We start from the raw sequence: 20,441 nt of genomic DNA, 5'->3' as shown, positions 1-20,441 counted from the left end.
AGGTCTCCCGCTATCAGTCTCGGACCATCCGCAAATCCATCCAATGCGTCCAAGGCCTTGTCCATAAATGCCACCTGAGCCACATTCGGGGCATACACTGTGCCCAAGGTTAATTTTTGTGAATTAAAGGTTCCCTTAATATATAATAATCTACCATCATTGTCTGTATGTTTCTCTATATTTTCTACCTTGACCTCCTTTGAAATTATTATTGCCACCCCTTTAGTTTTAGTATCCTGAGAATTACTATAATAAGAATATGGAAATCTTTTATCCGTTAATTTTGGGTGTATTGCTCCCCTCAAGTGTGTCTCTTGAATGAAAGCTATATGTACTTTAGATCTATGAAGGAACTGCAACAGCATTGTCCTTTTTTCCGGGATATTCAAGCCACAGACGTTTAAGGACAGAAATTTAAGTTGGCTCATTAATCCTATCGTTTTCTTTCTCAGCTAAGGATGGCATCCAGGACAAGTTCTTGACACTAACATATTCAGAGAGATACTCGAAGTGGAAAACCTTTCCATTCATCCCCTCATTCTCTACACCACTCAACACATACACAACCCACCATCTTAGTGGATTTAATCCACTATACCCCCTCAGGGGGTTCTTGAGAACATGTCTCTTTCTGGGGAGACATCCACTACTCCCTTCTGGACCCTTCTCCATGGTCCCTGGGGTACAAAGCGCCGACACAACTCGCCCCCCCCCCCGGAACCCACCACCGGCCCGCGCCGACGCGCGCCCAGCGGGCGCCCGGCCAGTCTCGCCGAGCACCCCCCAGGCGCACGCCGCCGCGGGCCAGCCGCCCCCCGACCGTCACCCCCCAAATCAGGGCGCAGGCCGGGGGGCGGGGGGCGGAGGGGGGGGAAGCAAGCCCCCTTCCCCCATCACCCACCCCCACCCTCACATTCCTCCCTCTGCCAATGCGCCATCAAAGAGAGCCATTCACGGGCCCGGGTCCCCAATCAGCGAGCTGTCTCATGATCAAAAAAAAAAATGACCCACCGGGGAGGGGGGGGGGGGGGGGAGGGGAGGGGAGGGGGGGCGCACTGACCCCGCGCGGGGCCCCCGGGGGGGCCGCCCGTCCTGCGAGCGACCCCCCCGGGCCCCCCACCCGGCCCCAGCCCCGCCCCCCCCACCGGGCCCCCCAGACCACCACACAAGCAAAAGAAAAATATATATATACAAGTCAAAGACATTAACCAAAGTAGGTCCCCCTCCCTCTCCCCCGCCTCACCTCCGCAATTTTCATTCATGTGAAGATCTAGTGGACGCCATGTCCAAGAGAGTTAAGTCAATGCTGGAAAATAATGGTGTACACACAAAATACTGATGCTTGGGGCAGAAGTTTGACATTCTTCATTTAGAGATGTACTCAATTTTGTTGCCACCAGTTTAGACAATAATGGCTGTGTTGAGTTATTTTGATGGGACAGAAAATTGACACTGTTATACAAGCTGTGCACTGACTACATTACATTGTATCAAAATGTCATCTCTTCAGTGTTATCCTATGAAAATATATAATAAAATATTTACAAAAATGTAAGAGGTGTACTCACTATTGTGAGATACTGAAACATTTCAACACACAATTAACATAGTTGGGTTAAAAAAAATACTTTTATCCAAGTTCAACCAGAAATTATGGTACTAGCATAACATTAACACTAACCTGCACCCTTATGCCTGGTACCCACATCCTACTTTGATTGGCCAGTGCTTGGCCAATTTTATCTCATCCATGAGAGCTTACTCACACAATCTGTTCATAGAATAAAAATGAGAGCTTACTTACACACAATCTGTTCATAGAATGAAAATGAGAGCTTACTAACACAATCTTTTCATAGTATTTAAAAAAAAAAAATCTGTTGGCCCTCATACTAATTGGAGGTGGTAAAATTGGCCAATTAAAAAAAGAGGATGTGTGTATCAAGCTTTACATATTCTAGTTGAGGAAGGAAAAGAACTCTTACAAGGCTTGGACCAATTAGCCCTAAAAGGGAAATAAAAATCCCTTACCGACTCCAAATGGAAATCAGATAAAGTGCCTTGATCAACACTGCCGGGAATTACCATAGCCATGGGTGTCCTTCAGTGAAACAAAAGGATACAAGCCTCCTTTAAATGCAGATATAGCATTCATCATAACTACTTGCTGTAGTAATATATTTCACATTTAACCATCTTTAGGGCCTGTTTCATTTGAAAATTCATTCACAAATTATTGTGGATGCATTTCCGGCATGTTTTTTCTTTCTTTCATAAAAGTTCAATGGTGTCCGAATATTTGATTTCTTTTTGTTTGTTATTCCGAACTTTGGAATGATACAAAGTGCTGGAATGAGTGCAAAACCAGTATTTAAGCTACACCCTGATTAGTCAAACATCAGTACAGCGGCAGCTGGTGAACAAAGCAGAGTAACGTTCCCATTTCTCAGCACTAAGGACATGTTACTTCTAATACTGCTTAGGAACATTTTCCACAGAAAGGAGAGAAGTGTACGATGGAGACCTTAGATATTGGGTGCATCAAATCATCCAAGAGAGACCAACCAACGGTCAATTTGTCATGCTGTAAAGCAGGAGAGTTCCCCAAACTTTCAAGGCATCAGGGAGTACTTAAAGAGGAACGGGCAAAAATCTGAAAATGTAAAACTCATACAAATAAGTACATTTCTTCCAGAGTAAAATGAGCCATACATTACTTTTCTCCTATGTTGCGGTCGCTTACAGTAGGTAGTAGAAATCTGACAATACCGACATGTTTTGGGTTAGTCCATCTCTTCATGGAGGATTCTCAGCAAGGCCTTTATTCTTTATAAAGACAAAGGCATTCCCAGAAAGACATTATAAAGACATTCCCTGAAAAAGATTTATACAATGATGCTGGCCAGCCTGCCTGCTCACTGTACACTTCTTTGGCAGTTGGACGGAGCAACTGCCATTCACTAAGTGCGTTTAAACAAAGAAAGAGAACCCCCCTCCCATGAGAAGATGGGCTAGTCTAAAATCTGTTGGTAATGTCAGATTTCTACTACTTACTGTAAGTGACAGCAACATAGGAAAAACGTAATTTATGGTTCATTTTACTCTGGAAGAAACAATTATTTGTATGTCTACATGTATTTTAAATTTTAAGATTTTCAAGGCAGAGGTCATTTAAAGAGTAGTAAGGATAAGGAGCTAGGGTACTTTGCCATGCAGTATTACTTGCAGATATTATTTGCATGTAGTACCTATGTAGGAGCAGAGAAGCAACAAATACAACCCCCCAGGCACACAGAATTCACAAGCAAGTTATAAGTCTGGCACACCTAACCACAGGCAGCCTGCTGTGCGCTACCATCGCCAAGGTGCCCCATCAAGTAATGCCAGTTTTGAGAGCATCCCACAGTGGAACCCAAGTTATTAGTCAGATGAGGCCATTAGGTACCACAATATGCAGATGTCCAGCCAACAGGGTAGTCTGACAGATCCTATTGGTCTTTACTATACTGTGGTGATGAGGATACTTTGAGATGTCTGAAAAAAGGAGTGTAGGCCACTGTTGGCCAAAGTCCAGTTGACCTGTTCAAGGAAATCTTGAACCCTGTTCAAGGATCAATGAACAAGCAATCTTTCCAATGTCCATTGACTTCCACGCACATTACTGCAATTGTTTAAACTTTAGTTAGCGCCCATGGTTTAATTTAGGTGGTACGCTATTGCAGAAGATGGATCACAGAAAGCTTGCTTGTCAAAATCGCCATGGCTGCAGATCCCCAAATCCATCCTCCGATGGGTACGTAGCTTAACGTGAACCTGAGATGGTTCACTAGCGCTAATTTATGTTTACATGGGGCTTCCTCCAGCCCCATAAGTACCGTGGCCTCCCTCGCCATCCTCCTCAGCCCCTCTGTTAAGACAATATGACTCCTGGAAATCCGGGCAGTCGCGGCTTTCTGCATTTTTTGAGCATTTGTGCTTATGTACAAGTGTAGGAGCACAGGAAAACGGTATAACAAACCATTATGCTATGCAATTTTCTTGCAATCCAGCAATTTAAAAAAAAAAGTTACTACACTTTTCCCCCCTCATCTGTCAGAAATCACAAACTCAATCTCAACCTGATCAAACTGTGCAAAACACACAGCGTAAAAATGGTGAAAATCCGTAATCACAGTGCACATCGTGATTTGAGTTGTGAAATAGCCCTATTAGTGCAAAAAAAAAAGTTGTTTTTACTGATTACAGTTTTGAAATATTATTTTTCCTTTATGACTGGAGTTGCTTTTTAATTGGTTTGTCTTGGAAGGCATTCATTTATACTTAACACAGATTTCAGATCTAAAGAAGGTTAATTGAAAGTTGACCTAAAAGAAAACTTGTTATAATTGCATTGCCTTAAACTTTTAATTGGAATGTCCAATACAGGACAAGGATAATGAGAACAAAAATGCTAAGTGCTCATTATAGCTTCCAAAAATGTTTTTTCTTTCATTGGAAGGTGCTCTGCAGGAAACTACAGCTGGCTATGAGACCTTGGCATGCAGCTTAATACAAATGAGTTCAAAAAATTAATAGAGCTGAAATCACATGTCTTGTCTTACACGTATGAACGTGCCCATCTGCTTTATGTTTCTGTCCTTTTTATAAATCAGAAGAATGAAATGCATCTTGGTTAACTTAAAAGCCACACTACATAGGTGAGTTTTTGTTGTTGCTTGAGCCTGAAATCTCCATGACCACCCGTTTGCAGTGATTAATCACTGCCGCTCTGTGCTGTGGATAATTATTTGATGATTGCTGGTAGCTGCAAAAGTGTCTGTGTACCTCCAGAAAGCAGCTAAACACAGCAAAATTCCAGCAACACAAAATTGAACAGCTTGACACATTGTTGAAGCTACATGCAGCCATCAAATAACCATCTGTAGAAGTGACTGACCAAAAGCCATTGGTGGATTGCATATTTGTACTCTACACACAGCCACAACAGACCAACTTGGCACAATGTTTTGGACCCAACTACCCTTTTTCATGTTCTTCATCCAACAAAGGCCTCTATTCAGTTAACTTTACTAAGATGAAAAATATCTCCTGGGAGAAAACTCTGGAGAAAAGGTAATGGAATAGAGGTCATAGAGTGTAACAGAAAACTCACCTACCAAGAGATAGATCCAGCACTTATTGCAGTAGAAAAAGTATACTTTACTCTTAAAGGGTACATAACCTCTATAGTATATATGGCTGGATTTATTTAACCCCACCCTCCCAAGAAAGCTTAGCCTATAGGCTATTTGTATCCTCCTAATTGCCTGGTGAGCTCTTAGGTACAAGTGTGTGCAGACTGTTTGGCATTCCACACGATTTGTTCTGCTGCATAAGTCACTGTAGGAAACATCAATAGACATGGGCTATTTCATAGCAATTTTTGTAGTATATATTAAAAAAAAAAATCTTTACTGGTTTAGAAAACACTTTATTTCACCATTTTTTTTGTAGTCTCATTACTCATCAGATCACTAGACGTCCGTACTTCATTATGACTACAGATGATCCATGAATTGAAATTGGTTCAATTGTATGCAGATTGAAGTTCAACCAAATAAATGCCGTTTTAGCTGATTTTTAATGGTCCAATTTCAAACTGCAGTCAAATTTGAATCAACTTAGAAGGAGTCAATGGAATGCCAACATTTCTAATAGAAACACCTGAAAATTCAAATATAAGGAGGCATTTTCATCACTTAACGGGAGGAAAAAAAACGCCATAAGAATTCAGGAATGTAATTCAGGTTTATGATTTGGGGAGATATTTAACAACATTTACAGACACTTTCACCTCAGTGGCCATATTCCCTTTTTTAATTATATTCCTGAACTCTGAATAGCTGTTAGCAATTTTACTAAGAGTCTCATACTAAAAGCATTGTACACACGTCAGATGGAACTCCTGCAAAAAGAACGATGAATATGGAAGATGGAGGTGTGACATGCCGTTGGCAATGGCATGCATACACATGGCAACTGGAAACTACTCAAATTGTCCGATAAATTGCGTACACAATTGATTATGGACGATAAATGGCAGTAGCAATCCACTGGGCAGGTTGACCAAAGTGACCCAGAAGCATTGATTATCATTGTCTTTTTCTAATAACTGGTCAGTCATTCAGCATTCATTTTGAACAGCTTCTATTGGACGTGTGTACGAAGTTTCAGATGTCCAGTGATCTGAGAGAGGAAATTAAACTACTGAAAGAAAATTCTAAAACAAAGTTTAGAACGTCACATATGAATAGTACTTAACCTTTGTTATACCATGACAGAATCAATTGCAGTTTTTGTAAATCAGCTTTTCTAGAAGCATATTTATGTGGAATAAAATGGATTCAATTCAAAACTGACTACGTTTGTCATCAGACTCTTTATTTGTTTCAGGCAAAAGCATTATGTTCCTTCCTGGAAGACAACCAAGACACGTTTAATTTGAGAAACAAGAAAGTTCTCGAAATTGGCTCTGGAACAGGATTGGTATCCATTGTTGCATGCATTTTAGGTCTGTGATTTATTAATCAGTGTGCTTAAACTAACAACTGAAGAGTGCATAAAAAGTTTAACCACTTTTTAATGGATTTTTAATTTTTTTTTTTGCTTGTAAAGCGCATGATACCTACACAATAGACTGTGATACAACTTTCCTCTTCTAGGCGCTCATGTCATAGCAACTGACTTGCCTGAGGCACTTGGTAATCTGAGATGTAACTTGTCAAGAAACACAAGAGGGCGCTGTCTGCAAAATCCTGAAGCAAAAGAGCTGGTGTGGGGAAAAGACCTTGACACAAGCTTCCCCCAAAGCACTAGTGTGTATGATTATATTTTTGCAGCGGATGTAGTTTACCATCATACTTGTCTAGACGACCTTCTAAAAACAATGAAATACTTGTGTCAGCCTGGAACTCAACTAATATGGGCTAATAAATTCAGATTCAGCTCAGATTATAATTTTTTATCAAAATTTAACAAATCTTTTGAGGTAGATGTGCTGACAGAGTACCCAGATATGGGGGTTAAAATCTTCAAAGCGACACATGTGGAAGATTAGACAGGATATATTGTTCATTCTGTAAGGCTGTTTATTTTGAAATGACACATATTGGTTGGCATGTACATATTGTAATTACTTTCTGAGTTAGCACTCAACTATACATTCTAAAATGACTATAATCAAACACTATCCATAGAAATTCATTCATTTATGTACTCTTCAATTTGAAGTGATAATTTGATATCTAACCTCCAAAGGGCATCAGCCATTCATATAGGCATTTTTGCATCAGGCTGCCAAAATTCATCAGTTTCTCCTCTTTTTGAATAGGCAATGGTGCTTGCTTGTGTTTTAAGAAGGCAAAACTGTACTGTGTGTGAATAATGAGATTTCTTTGTATGAGCTTATGCCCTGCCCACTATCCTCTGGAATCTTAGAGAGAGAGAGGAGGAGAAAGTTGTGAAACCCAATCCAGTTTTTTTTTGTAGAGGGGTGGGGGAAATATACAACAATCTAGGACTTTCAGTAGCTGAAAGAACTGTTGCTACTGCTACAGCATCTTGCTGCTGAAAGGGTCCGGATCTGTTCTTACTGCCCATAGTCCACTATAACCAGCTGCCCCATGACCACCAGCATCTCACCCAAACATCCCCCCAGATGCCTGCATTTACTCACCTGCCGCCATCCATTTGGGTCTGTGTATGGAACAAATGCTGGTATACCGATCCCAGCATAAGTATCTCAGGCTTGGCTACAATAGATCACTGATCACTGAGTAGTGGACCAATGAAAATCCTCCATGGAGAGGAAAAATTGTCATTGGTCTTTTGGAAACCAATGGGAGCCTGTAATGCTGATGGGAGCCTGTAATGGTTCTGCTGTGGCTCTGCGATCAGTATACCGGTGTCGTGCAGGGACCTGAATGGACAAAAGCGGCAGGGGACCGCAGTAAGTGGGTAACAAATGGAACAAATCTCCGTAAGAAACTTCTCCGTTTAAATAAATTTTTTTACAAGATCAGTTTTTCATCCACTATAGTGTGAATCCTGCCTTAATGAGATGTCGGGTACACACCAGGAGATCTGTCACCCGGCAGGGATTGGTACTCGATCCCTTGGGAGAACAATGCAATCAGGCAGTGCTCAGGAGTCGGGGGATCTCTAAAGAACCATCCAGGCATTATGTGGCCACTGAACACACACTGGAGTCACTCATGATTCTTGGCCGAGGCAGTCTTTATCAACCGCCATTGGTAATTTCAATTCATCATGTGAACATATCTTGATGATAATCAAAGATCAATAGTGAAATAGGGAAGGATTGTCCAAGGGAAGGGAGAAAAAAAAAGTGCCTGTGCTCTGAAAAGGCACAAAACAGAGAGAAGGGCCCATATATCAGCGCTGCATAATATGTTGGCGCTTTATAAATACAATAAATAAATAATAAATAAATATGCAATTAACTTTTTCTCCTGAGTTTTCTCCTAGGTAAAGGCCAGCAGGCAAGAAAATGCTCAGAATTATTTTGACTGTACTTTTTCACAATTTTTTGGCACCTTTTCATTTGCAAAGTCCTGGAAAATTATTTTAAATAGTAAATGAAAAATTATCTCCTAGGACAGTGTGTCTCAAACCTGTCCTTGTCACTCTCCAATGGTGCATGTTTTGCAGGCAACCTCACCTATGCACAGGGGGTGTTACCTATGCAAATTCCATGTAGCTGAGACACTAACACCCTCCTCACCCCCGTGCATAGGTGAGGTTGCCTGCAAAACATGCACCATTGGAGCGTCACGAGGAACAAACAAAGGAGCAGCAGGGTAGTAGGAAAGGTTTGAGACACACTGTCCTAGGAGAAAAAGTTAATTGCATATGGCCAGAGAGAGGCACTGGAAATTGCAACAAGGTGGTAGTGCAGATTTATAGGCGACAACACATCTATAGTTTTGCAGATCAACCATCCGATTTAATAATTGTATTAAATGGGATAAAAATCGGTAACATAACAGGCATTTCGAATGCATTAATCAAGCATGCTGTTGATTGGGTGCAATATCGCGACAACTGACAAAAACCCTTGGCTGTTGTCCCCCCAAATTCAAGCAATAATCTTATTTTGATCCTGAGCTTCAGCTCCAGATCACTTAAAATGTGCCACCCTTACGCTGTTAACCATGTATTCAATACTTACCTGCTCAAGCTGCTGCTTCATCAGGGGGCACATTAATTTTTTGGTGGAAGGGGGGCAGTGGCCAGACCGCTTTAGGGTAACCAATTGGAAACCTCTCTAGCAACAGGGAGGATTTTCATTGGTTCACTTAGTGGTACGAAAGAATCCTTACTAGGTAGGTTTCCCCTTGGTCTAACCCAGGCATGGGCAAACTTGGCCCTCCAGCTGTCGAGGAACTACAAGTCCCACAATGCATTGCAGGAGTCTGACAGCCACAGTCATGACTCATAAAGGCAAATGCATTGTGGGATTTGTAGTTCCTTAACAGCTGGAGGGCCAAGTTTGCCCATGCCTGGTCTAGCCAATGGTAGCCCTATATTTCTACCAGTGCTTACCAATGCTAGTCCCCAAGTCCAGCAGCGGTGTCAGTGGTGGCAGCCATAAGAGCCAGATCAGATGCACAACGGTGAGAAGTGTGAATACACTCACTGTACACTGCGACAGAACAGTAAATCCACTCAGGATACACAAACGCCCCGTTGAACATCCAGCCTGAGTGCAATCCTAGCCTAAACGAGTTAGGTCCAGTCACAGTACAATGACACATACAGTACAATGAAAGTATGCTTTACTGCCAATATAAATGTGCACATTCTCTGGTAAGTGCATTGCACTCTGTGAATTACTACGATGGGATCCAGCATGCTGCCCCCAATGTGAACATACTATAGAAATATCACTGCATCGTGTTAAGATGCGAGGATATTGTCCTTTGTGAAGGAACGCAACAGAATCAGTGTGACAGGACAATAAAGCAGCACTCTTTTCCATGCACAAAACATTACCAGGTGGATGTACAGGTCCATCACAAAAAGCTGGGCACATTGATTTTTTTTATATTTCAGGGTTCTTGTCACAAAATATTTTAACATTTTTAATTTTGAGAGTTGAACACTAGTTATGCTAAGAAAACAAAACAAAACAAAAGCATAAAAAAAACCCTCCTCTATGCATTCTCTTTAAGGTACGCTTTTTAGACACCATTTCATGGATAGCATTAGCATTTCAGCTGACGAAATATAAAATGGAATTGGTATTTAATGTATTTGCATATGTACATATAAGTATATCCAAAACCCAAGATTTTGTGTTTATATCGTTTTAGTTTCTTGTGTTTTTAGTCATTCCTGAGATGTATTATGGCTTTTCACTTTTATTTTTAAAATGAACACCAGTTTATGTTAAAGGATGTATTCAGAAGTGGTAACATTAAAAATATAGAATTTTTTTAGTCTTGTATACAGGCACAGCCAAAAGCATAACTGAAGCTGCTCCGTCTACCTTCTTTCCCACCATTGTTGGATTTATTTTTTTTCAATAAGCATTTCTTTAGTATGCACACATCATATTGGTGTTGGGTGAGCTAATTATATACAGTAAATAAGGAAACATATCGGGAGGTAAAGCACAGCAAGCTAGTGAATTCTAGGAGCGGGAGCCAAGTCACTAAAATATAACTATTATTAAGGGGCCACCTATTAAATACATAAATCGAACCTCCCCTAATGGAGTTTCATACATAGTAAGGGTCATGGCACAGACAAACATTACTTCCTTTCGGGGAGGCTTCTCCGTGGCCAAATCTACTACTGATCCCCCTGGTCTCAATGCACTCTGCCATCTTCTCCAGCCACATCCACAGCTTAATAAAAGAGCGCATACAGGGGGTGAATAGAGGAGCCTAGGGAGCAACTCCTCAAAAGGAAGTAATGCCTATAGTTTAATATATTTTATTAAATAGGTATGGAGTTGCCTTGAAGGCCCCTCACATTTGTAAAAAACAAAACAAAAACAAACTTCAGTGAGAGATTTGGAGAATGCTACTTCCCAAACTGTCTTGCTGATCTAATACCTTGAAAAGTCACGGATGCAAGTGAATATGTATACTAAGTTCTGAGAGATTAAGAAACACTACTACCCGTCTAAGAGAAAAAAAACATACTCAAATATAGTGTAGTATTAAATAATCAGTGGATGGAGCACAGTACTGTGAGTGTACTCAGAAACCCTGGTTGCTTCAGAACCTACCACTTCAAGGCTTCTTTTACAGTGCAAATCGCAATTCTGATTTTTCACTGGATGCTAGCAACACAAGAAGAAACACACAGCATGCAGGACTTTTTTTTTTTTTTTTTTTTAAATCGCATCAAAAATTGGTATTGCATGTAAAATCGGAATCGCATGTAATGTAAATGAGCACTATTTAGGGATAGGCATCAGCAGGGGGGTAGTTATGGTTAGGCATCAGAAGAGGCAGCATTAGTTGTAGTAAAAAATTGGTTTTATTTACTGATATTTTACTATCATTGACAGATTAGCAATGTAGAATATCAATAAATCAACTGATTTTTTTACTTGCCAAAATTGGGCGCTCAAATTTCCTGATGCCTCTTTTTCATGCATGTCTTGCGGTATTTATCCCAACAAACAGAAAAATATTGTGAAAAAAAAAAAAAACAAATTCACAGAAACAACTGAGGTATCATAATTATTTTATAATTGTAAAAAACAACAAAAAAAAAACAACGAACAAACAATATCAGAATTTGTAGCATATTTGTTCATTGCATGGTTCCTATTTAATATTACATAACTGTGTTGATAAAGATATGTATAATTTTAGAATATACCTGATTAAAGAAACATGAAATGCCTGGCACATGTCTATGTTATTAATACAGGTTACACTATTGCCTCGAACTCCTCAGATTACTCAAGTTATGCATTTTCATGTACATACAGATGAAAGCAAAGGCTTAGCAAAGCGCTACTACTCAGACATGAAGGGACACCATTTTCACACGTGACAAACACAAATTGTAAATCCCTTTAAAGGAAACCTGAGATGTAATAAAAACGTTTTATACATACCTGGGTCTTCCTCCAGCCTCCTCCGCACTGATCTCTCCCATGCAGTCTTCCTCCGCCTCCTTGCTTGCTAGAAGCCCCATTAGCTTGGCCAGTCAGGGCATACTGTGTATGCGTGGGCCCAGCTGCGTGCGCATGCCCTGCTCCCGTGGCCAGGAGTGTTCTGCACAGTACTACTGCGCAGGCCCAGAATGCTCCCAGCCACGGAAACAGGACAGGGGTGCGGGCGAACTGCGCCGATTGGCCCCGACTTGCCAAGATAACGGGGCTTCTACTGAGCAAGCGAGGCGGCGGAGGAAGACGGAGTGGGAGAGATCAAAGAGATCAATGCGGATGGGGGCTGGAGGAAGCCCCAGGTATGTATAAAACTTATTACGTCTCTGGTACATTTAACAAGCAAGAAAAAAAAAATCAGTGGGTGGATGGTATAATAAAATAGGACGTTTGTTAAAGTTGAATCTCATCCAACAATGAAAACTGTTTTTAAGCAGCACACTATCATTAACTTTATGATGATGCTTTATGCCCAACACGGCCATCTCATCGTGCTCCATTTAGCCCATTCTGTATTATACTTAAAAAAAAAAATTGCAGCACAACATGAAAGTTTATTTTATTATAGCCAAAGCATGGGCAAAATAGGAGGTTGAGAAGCCAAGCTGTTACCAGCACTGCAGATGTAAGTACAGCAACTATGTTAAAGCTCAACTAAATAAAAAAAAAAAAAAAAAAAAGTAAATTCAATCACTGTGTTCAGTATGGAGCGGTTACATGCATCTTCTATGCAGACAGTAAAAGCATCTGATTCTGCCTTGAGAATCCATGTAATCCATGCACAGCTGCCAAAAGACTGGGGCAGCACTTTAGGAAAAGAGAACTATACTGCATGGCACAGTGCTGTCAGTCTAACAGTGTAAGTGATTACAGGAGGGGAAAGCAGAGTGATGAGCTCATCAGTTAATGTCTGACCTGCAGTGTATAACCAGCCAGCTGAGGGAGGGGCTGTGTCAAGGATGTGTCACTTATTTGCAGAAATGAGAAATGTTAGGACATAAAATAAATCTGTGGCTTGCCATAGCGGTTATTCTTTGGTAGGTAATCTTTACTGTACCCAGTGGCGTAGTAATAGGGGATGCAAAGGTTGCGACTGCATCAGGGCCCTGGACCATAGGGGCTCAATAGGGACCCTCCCTGAAACACAGTATTATCTCTTCAATGGTGCGATGCTAGTAATGATCACTCCTATATGTGCTTTGAATAGTGGTAATCATTAAACTATCCCCCTTCCTCTGCTTACACATCTCATACGGTCATTATCCATGGCAGGTTTTGTTGAGCCATATGAATGGCTATGTATAGAATGCTTGGGGGCCCAATCCTGCACTGGAGCACAAAGCTTAAAGGATAATGCAAGTGTCCTTTATTTCAGATATATATTTTGCCATCTGTCTGGAATTCAGCTTTTATGTAAATTAACCTAATGCCACATTTTCACTGTTGGTTGGGAATTCAATTAAAAAGAACCTGTAGCATGTATTTAAAGTGCATCTGTTGTCTAAACATACTGGAAGCAGCCATTTTGTGGACAGAGCTAAAATTCATAAAGCTGTGGCTCATCACTTCACTAGAAACCTTGCCAATCGGTGGGCACTGTGCCTCAGCAAGGTTTCTAACTTTGGGTGAGTGGTAAGTGTTGTAAACTAAGGCACATTAGCCCCACCCACAAAAAGGCTGCCACCACAATGGTAAGCAATAGATATGCATTAATAGATTTGCCTTCTATAAATAAAAAAGTTAATTTATTTTGAACTATTAAGGCCTTTATAACCTCAACATAAAATATTAAAAAGTAGATGTTCTGTAAAATTTAGCTCTGATTAAAAACCACCTTACACATGCAACAACCGTAGGCCATCCAAATATCACACACAATATTGCACATGGGGGTGCATTGGCAGATAAATACATAATTCAACATTTGCCAGTCAATAAACAAAAAACATGCGTTAGAAAAAGGAACATGAAAATCAGTGACGGCTCTAAATATACCCATGTATAAGACATTTCTATCAAATAATCTGTATTGCTGAGGATATATTAAAAAATGCTGTAATCTGGGGGATACATGACTGGTATCCAGTTTTCTGTAAAAGATGCACAGTGGGTCCAACCGAGCAATTTCATCAACTGTGTGCGAGAAAAAAAGAAAGGAAAGGATAAAGCATAGGCAAATAGACAAACACAATACTTAAAAGAAATGGCAGTGCAGAGTAAGAAAGTTACCTCTAAAAAGGAATCCTGGTTGCTCTGCATGTGATATATTGCCAGAAACGTCTGCTACAGCATTATGTACAATAGCAATAAAAAGTATGTGAACCCTTTGGAATTATATGGATTTCTGCACAAATTGGTCATAAAATGTGACCTGATCTTCATCTAAGTCACAACAGTCTGCTTAAACTAATACCACAGAAATAATCAAATGTTTTTATTGAACACACCATGTTAACATTCACAGTACAGGTGGAAAAGGTATGTGAACTCTTGGATTTAATAACTGGTTGAACCTCCTTTGGCAGCAATAACTTCAACCAAACCTTTTCTGTAGTTGCAGATCAGACGTGCACAACTGTTAAAGGTAAGTTGAGCAATATTCTTGGGATGTCTGGTGTAAATTGCTTTCTTGAGGTCATGTTACAACATCGTAATTGGGTTGAAGTCAGGACTCTGACTGGGCAACTCCAGAAGGTGTATTTTCTTCTGTCTAAGCTCTTCTGTTGTGATTTACTTCTATGCTTTGGGTCGTTGTCCTGTTGCAACACCCATCTTCTGCTGTGCTTCAGCTGGTGGACAGATGGCCTTAAAGGGAGCCTAAACTGAGAGGGATATGGATGTTTCCTTTTAAACAATACCAGTTGCATGATTCTCCTGCTGATCAATTTGCTGCAGTAGTATCTGGATCTCACACCTGAAACAGGCATGCAGAATCCAGTCTGACTTAAGTTAGAGCACCTGATCTGCATGCTTGTTGAGGGGCTGTGGCTAAAAGTATTAGAGAAACAGGATTAGCAGGAGAGTCAGGCAATTGGCATTATTTCAATAGGAAAAATCCATATCCTCAGTTTAGGTTCCTTTTAAGTTCTCCTGCAAAATGTCTTGATAAACGTGGGAATTAATCTTCCTTGGATGATGGCAATCCCTCCAGGCCCTGACGCAGCAAAGCAGCCCCAATCCTTGATGCCCCCACCACAATACTTCACAGTTGGAATGAGGTTTTGATGTTGGTGTGCTGTGCCTCGTTTTCTCCATACATAGTGTTGTGTGTTTCTTACAAACAACTGAACTTTGGTTTCATCTGTCCACAGAATATTTTGCCAGTACTGCTGGGGAACATCCAGGTGCTCTTTTGCAAACTTTAAACATGCAGCAATGCTTTTTAATGACAGCAGAGACAACCTCAGTTATATTATTCTATGAACTCCATTCTTGTTTAGTGTTTTATGTATAGATAGAGTTACTAAAAAGGGATGTTGGCATATCCCAGAGACTTTTGTAAGTCTTTAGCTGACACTCCAGGATGATTCTTCACGTCATTGAGCATTCTGCACTGTGCTCTTGCAGGCAGTGCAGAACTTTCTCCATTAATAAACAATTTGTCGTACAGTGGACTGAAAAGCAAGGCCTTTGGAGATACTTTTATAACCCTTTCTAGCTTTATGCAAGTCAACCATTCTTAACCTCCTTGCCGGTTATCCCGAGCTCAGCTCGGGGTAACCTGCGTAGGAGGATTTCTCAGGCCCCGCTGGGCCGATTTTCAACATTTTTTTTCCTGCACGCAGCTAGCACTTTGCTAGCTGCGTGCAGTTTCCGATCGCCGCCGTCGATTTGCCACTACCTGCCGCGCGCCCCCCCCCCCCCCCCTCAAGACCCCTTGCGCAGCCTGGCCAATCAGTGCCAGGCAACGCTGAGGGGTGGATCGGGATTCCCTCTGACGTCGGTGACGTCATCCCGCCCAGTCGCCATGGGGAAGCCCAGCAGGAAATGCCGTTCTGAACGTGATTTCCTGCTTACTCTGATCGCCGAAGGATGTCGGCGGAGTGATAAGGCTGTTCCTGAACGATCCGCCCAGCGGGAGGTGCCAACGGACCAGTCGTTGGCTGCTGTAGTGCGTGTGTACACACCTTTAGATGAAGATCAGGTCACATTTTATGACCAATTTGTGCAGAAATCCATATAATTCCAAAGGGTTCACATACTTTATTGCTACTGTACATAAAGCTGTAGCATATGTTTCTGGCAATATAATATCACATGCAGAGCAACCAGGATTCATTTTCTTAGAGGTAACTTACTTGCTCTGCACTGCCATTTTAACCACTTTATCTTTTGACATGCAAGAAACTAAAATTCCACCCATCAGTCCTCCTAACATGTAATAGGCACAAGATAACTAAAAGCAGCCCTGCCACAACACTTAGTACTGGATTGACACAAATCTAAATATCTTCAATGTTAGGGCAATCAACATGCCAGATCTTCAGAACACTAGAGATAGTGGTCAACCTGCATCACCCTATAAGCCTTTCAATATAAAGGAGCAGACAGGTATGTAAGCCAGTTATCCACGCTGAAAGGTGAGCAGATTTCGTGAACTCCTGTTCCATGCTCCAGATCTGGAAACAAGCCCACGCCACTGATCTCCTATAGGACACACCTCTTCACTTATCTCAAATACACCAGAAGGATCTCTGAGGACTCCACCTGACCATAAAGGGCAGCAGAACACTACCCAGGATTGAGAAACAAAATAATTGTATTGCTTTGCAGGAATATTGGTTTTTCTTCAAAGTGATTCAGCAGAGTGATGTCTGGTTTTGCTGCTGAGAAACCCCTCTAACCTCTAACATGGATTTTATTGTTTTCTCCATTTCAAGTCATTTCCCCTACTTCCTGTCTGACCTTCCTGTCTGACAAAGTAAGTAAATCACTCCAACAGCAAATACAAAACTATTTTATGAAGTTGGAAAAATAAAAAGGTAGGCTTACACTATGCAAGTTTTAGTAAATGATATGTTCTATTCAATTTAAATGTTAGTATATTGAAAGCGGAGCCTTTGTCAAACCATTTTGGAAGTCTGGAACTGGTGCAATAAAATGAAAAGGCAAATTTCACATTGCTTTTCATCCAGTAAGCAATAAGAGAAAGCTGAAATTCACTAAGATCCCTGGTGCCCATTTCTAATACTAAAAACATATCATGTGCTTGTAATATGTATCCAAAAATTACAGGGTCACAAAAGATACCAACACAACGTTAACCATGTGTTTCGGTAAGTGAATATCAAGATAGCTGTAAAGCCTAACCACTTCAAACTCAAGCCTGTAAAATGTAAACCTTGTACATCTAATGCTAGGGGAAAATCAATAGGCTGCCGTGTGATTGGTGGGCCTGTTAAGAATGGGTATTAACAGAATCAGTCTTGACAGGCAAAGTTTGTGTGCGTGCGAAAATGGGAGTAAAAAAGGGTGCAAAAATATTGTAGGTATGCGTTATTCGTGTGCAACTATTATGCTGGGTAAACACTGAGATTTTATCAGAATCACGTTTATTTCGCCAAGTACAACGGGGGTTGTACCCGGAATTATTTTTGGCACAGACAGGGTCGGAGATGGTACAAGCACGTGCATGCAGTCCAACATATACAGTCAGGTACAGTAGTACAAGTAGCATATACTTATATACACAGCACTTATATATACAGCACACTAGCTATACTGACGGACGCGTGGGGAAGTCTGAAGAGCTGTGTGAGGGGAGCAGCCAGTGGCCATCTGCCGGTGGTGCTCGCTCAGCTCCGCAGCAGCTCCAGACGCCCCGCCGTGTGTCCTGGAGAAAAGTGGACAGCGAAAGGAGCGAAAGAGAGAAAAGTGGACAGCGGAAAGAGAGAAAAGAGAAAGAATAGCTCAAAAGACTGAGGAAGGAAGAGAGAAGAGAAGGAGCCAGGGCAAGAGGAGAGAGACAGAGGCAGAGTCCCCCCCCCCCCCCCCCCCAGGGCTGCAGGATAAAAAAAAAAAAACAGTCCGAAACAGAGTCTGTCCCCATGGAAAGTGGCCAGGTGCCTGGCTGAGTGGTAGAACAGGCACACCGCTGGTCCTTCCGGCTGAGTGGTGGGCGATACGAGCTTCGGCGGTGGCGGATGACCCTGATGAAGGCTGGGGGCTGCGTCTGGAAAGGACCCCCCTACCATGTGGGAGACCCGGAAGGTAAGGCCTCCTGCACACAATGGAGTGGCAGTGGCTCGAACAGCTGGTCAGCTGTCGGCCCTCAGGCGGTTTGTGCGGCCGGGCGCACCGCTGGAGGCCTGCATGACATTTGTCCCCAGAGTGTGCGGAGTATGGTGGCCTCTCCCTAGGAGCCAACCTGGTCGTCGGGCCTCAAATGCTGCCTGGGGGTCGGTGGCTCCGGCGCAGATGGTGTCCCTGATGTTCCGTGGGCAGCGGCGGCAGATCAGCGGAGCTCCGTGCAGCTAGGTTCCATGCTGCACGTGGGCTTCCGAACAGCTGATCCTCTCTGCGGCGCGGATGGTGTCCTGATGGTCCGGGGGCAGCAGCGGCAGATCAGCAAAGCTCCGTGCAGCTAAGTTCCATGCTGCATGTGGGCTCCTGAACAGCTGATCCTCTGCGGCGCGGATGGTGTCCTGATGGTCCGGGGGCAGCGGCGGCAGAGCAGCAGAGCTCCGTGCAGCTAAGTGCCATGCTGCACGTGGGCTCCCGAACAGCTGATCCTGCCTGCAGAGCGGATGGTGTCCCGATGGTCCGGGGGCAGCGGCGGCAGGTCAGCGGAGCTCCGTGCAGCTAGGTTCCATGCTGCACGTGGGCTCCCGAACAGCTGTTCCTCTCCGAGCAGCTCACCGCTTCCTTGCCTTCCCACCCGCGGTCCGTGGCGGTTTGCGGGGCCAGACTGGTTCCACCAATGCCCTCCGCCTCTTACCCCAGCACAAGACGAAGCAAGAGGTGAGTGGAGGGAGAGACCTCCTCAAAAGGGAGAAAAAGGCCGGAGCCCTGTGGCCGAGGCGTCCGAGTCCGGCGCCATCTTGATTAATGGTCATTTTACTGTCAGATCGATTATTTCCAACATGTCCGATTTGCTTTCCCATTGATTTCCGATATTTTCCTATTAAAGTTATCGGAAATCGATCGGAAAGCAAATCGGACATGTTGGAAATAATCGATCTGACAGTAAATCAACCATAAAATCTCATAGTGTGTACCCAGCATTAGACTGCACCTGTGGCTTTCTTCTTCTAACAATCAGAGGCACACAAGCACCATCGCACAGAGCTCATGTAACTAGGAGCTGACAGGAAAGCATGTCAGAGCAGTGGTGGCTCATTACACTAATCTGTAATGAATTTCTGCAGCAGCTCCCAGCTAGCATACAGGCTCTGCACCAGCAGGTGGGTCAGAAAGGTAAAATCTCACCTGGACACAGTTTTTCCAGTTTTCTTTAGTTGGTTTCTCTTCTACTAGCTTGGTTGCAGCTTTAATTCCTCGCCCATATAACTTATTTGCTAAAGCATGTTTATAGACAAATGGTAAAACCTTAACATGGAGAAAAGAAGGCAAAAGTTAATTTTCAACACAGGTGCAAAAGTTAAAAGACAAAACAAAAACACAACGAATATGTATGTCCAGCTGGGAGCATTATACTACTACTGTACACTATGTATACAAGGCTTAACATAACATGTAGCTCTACATCAATACAGCACCCAAAAGTAGTCCATTATTCAAGCATATTCAGTTTACTTAGTGAACACTCTATACATCAAAAACTGATGGAAAATAAAGGACAGGAAAACAAATAGCTTAGATGTATCTGTTTGTGTGTGTCCATTTTTGTTCAAAAAATTAGACCTACACTAAAGAGAACCAGAGGCGAAGCAAAAGGAAAAAAAAAAAAAAAAAAAAAAAAATGATATTTAAGAGGTAAACCACTGGATCCTCCAGAAGCTTCTCATGTCCTCCTGGTGGCCACTGCCAGAGACCCTCTTGAAAATGGTGTCTGCACTCCTCCTCATACACAAATGCTGCCCCTACGCGGGTATGGCCGTGCCTGTGCACTAACATGTAGCCACTCATGGACAAGAGGCTCTGGCTTACTGTGCAGGTGTGGCTATACTTGAGCAGGCGCAGTACAGCCGCGCTCAGGCATAAAGAGGAGCACATTACATGTTCTGGGGGCCCACGCACAGCAACAGTAAAGGACAGGAGGACACAGAAGTTTCCCTCTTCTTAGGTATCT

At 42.4% G+C, this 20,441-nt stretch overlaps 2 protein-coding genes across 5 annotated transcripts in view; one reads left to right on the top strand and one right to left on the bottom strand.

Moving 5' to 3' along the window:
- Positions 1–11,729, top strand: part of METTL21C (methyltransferase 21C, AARS1 lysine) — a 44,725-nt gene extending 32,996 nt beyond the window's left edge. For all 3 annotated transcript variants that reach the window (XM_068268010.1, XM_068268011.1, XM_068268012.1), the window contains 2 exons: positions 6,433–6,550; positions 6,702–11,729. In XM_068268010.1, the coding sequence (XP_068124111.1) occupies positions 6,433–6,550; positions 6,702–7,096 (513 nt within the window). In that variant the 3' untranslated portion in view covers positions 7,097–11,729. The remainder of the gene's footprint in view (positions 1–6,432; positions 6,551–6,701) is intronic.
- Positions 11,730–14,199: 2,470 nt separating this feature from the next.
- The window catches only part of TPP2 (tripeptidyl peptidase 2), a 106,382-nt gene continuing 100,140 nt past the window's right edge, over positions 14,200–20,441 (bottom strand). For both annotated transcript variants that reach the window (XM_068267999.1, XM_068268000.1), the window contains 2 exons: positions 19,619–19,738; positions 14,200–14,323 (listed from right to left, as the gene is read on the bottom strand). In XM_068267999.1, the coding sequence (XP_068124100.1) occupies positions 14,234–14,323; positions 19,619–19,738 (210 nt within the window). In that variant the 3' untranslated portion in view covers positions 14,200–14,233. The remainder of the gene's footprint in view (positions 14,324–19,618; positions 19,739–20,441) is intronic.

Source organism: Hyperolius riggenbachi, chromosome 2 (assembly GCF_040937935.1).
Source record: "Hyperolius riggenbachi isolate aHypRig1 chromosome 2, aHypRig1.pri, whole genome shotgun sequence".
In the NCBI taxonomy this organism is placed as follows: domain Eukaryota; kingdom Metazoa; phylum Chordata; class Amphibia; order Anura; family Hyperoliidae; genus Hyperolius; species Hyperolius riggenbachi.
The sequence above is the reverse complement of the archived record's forward strand: the minus strand, read 5'-3'. Positions and strand labels throughout refer to the sequence as shown.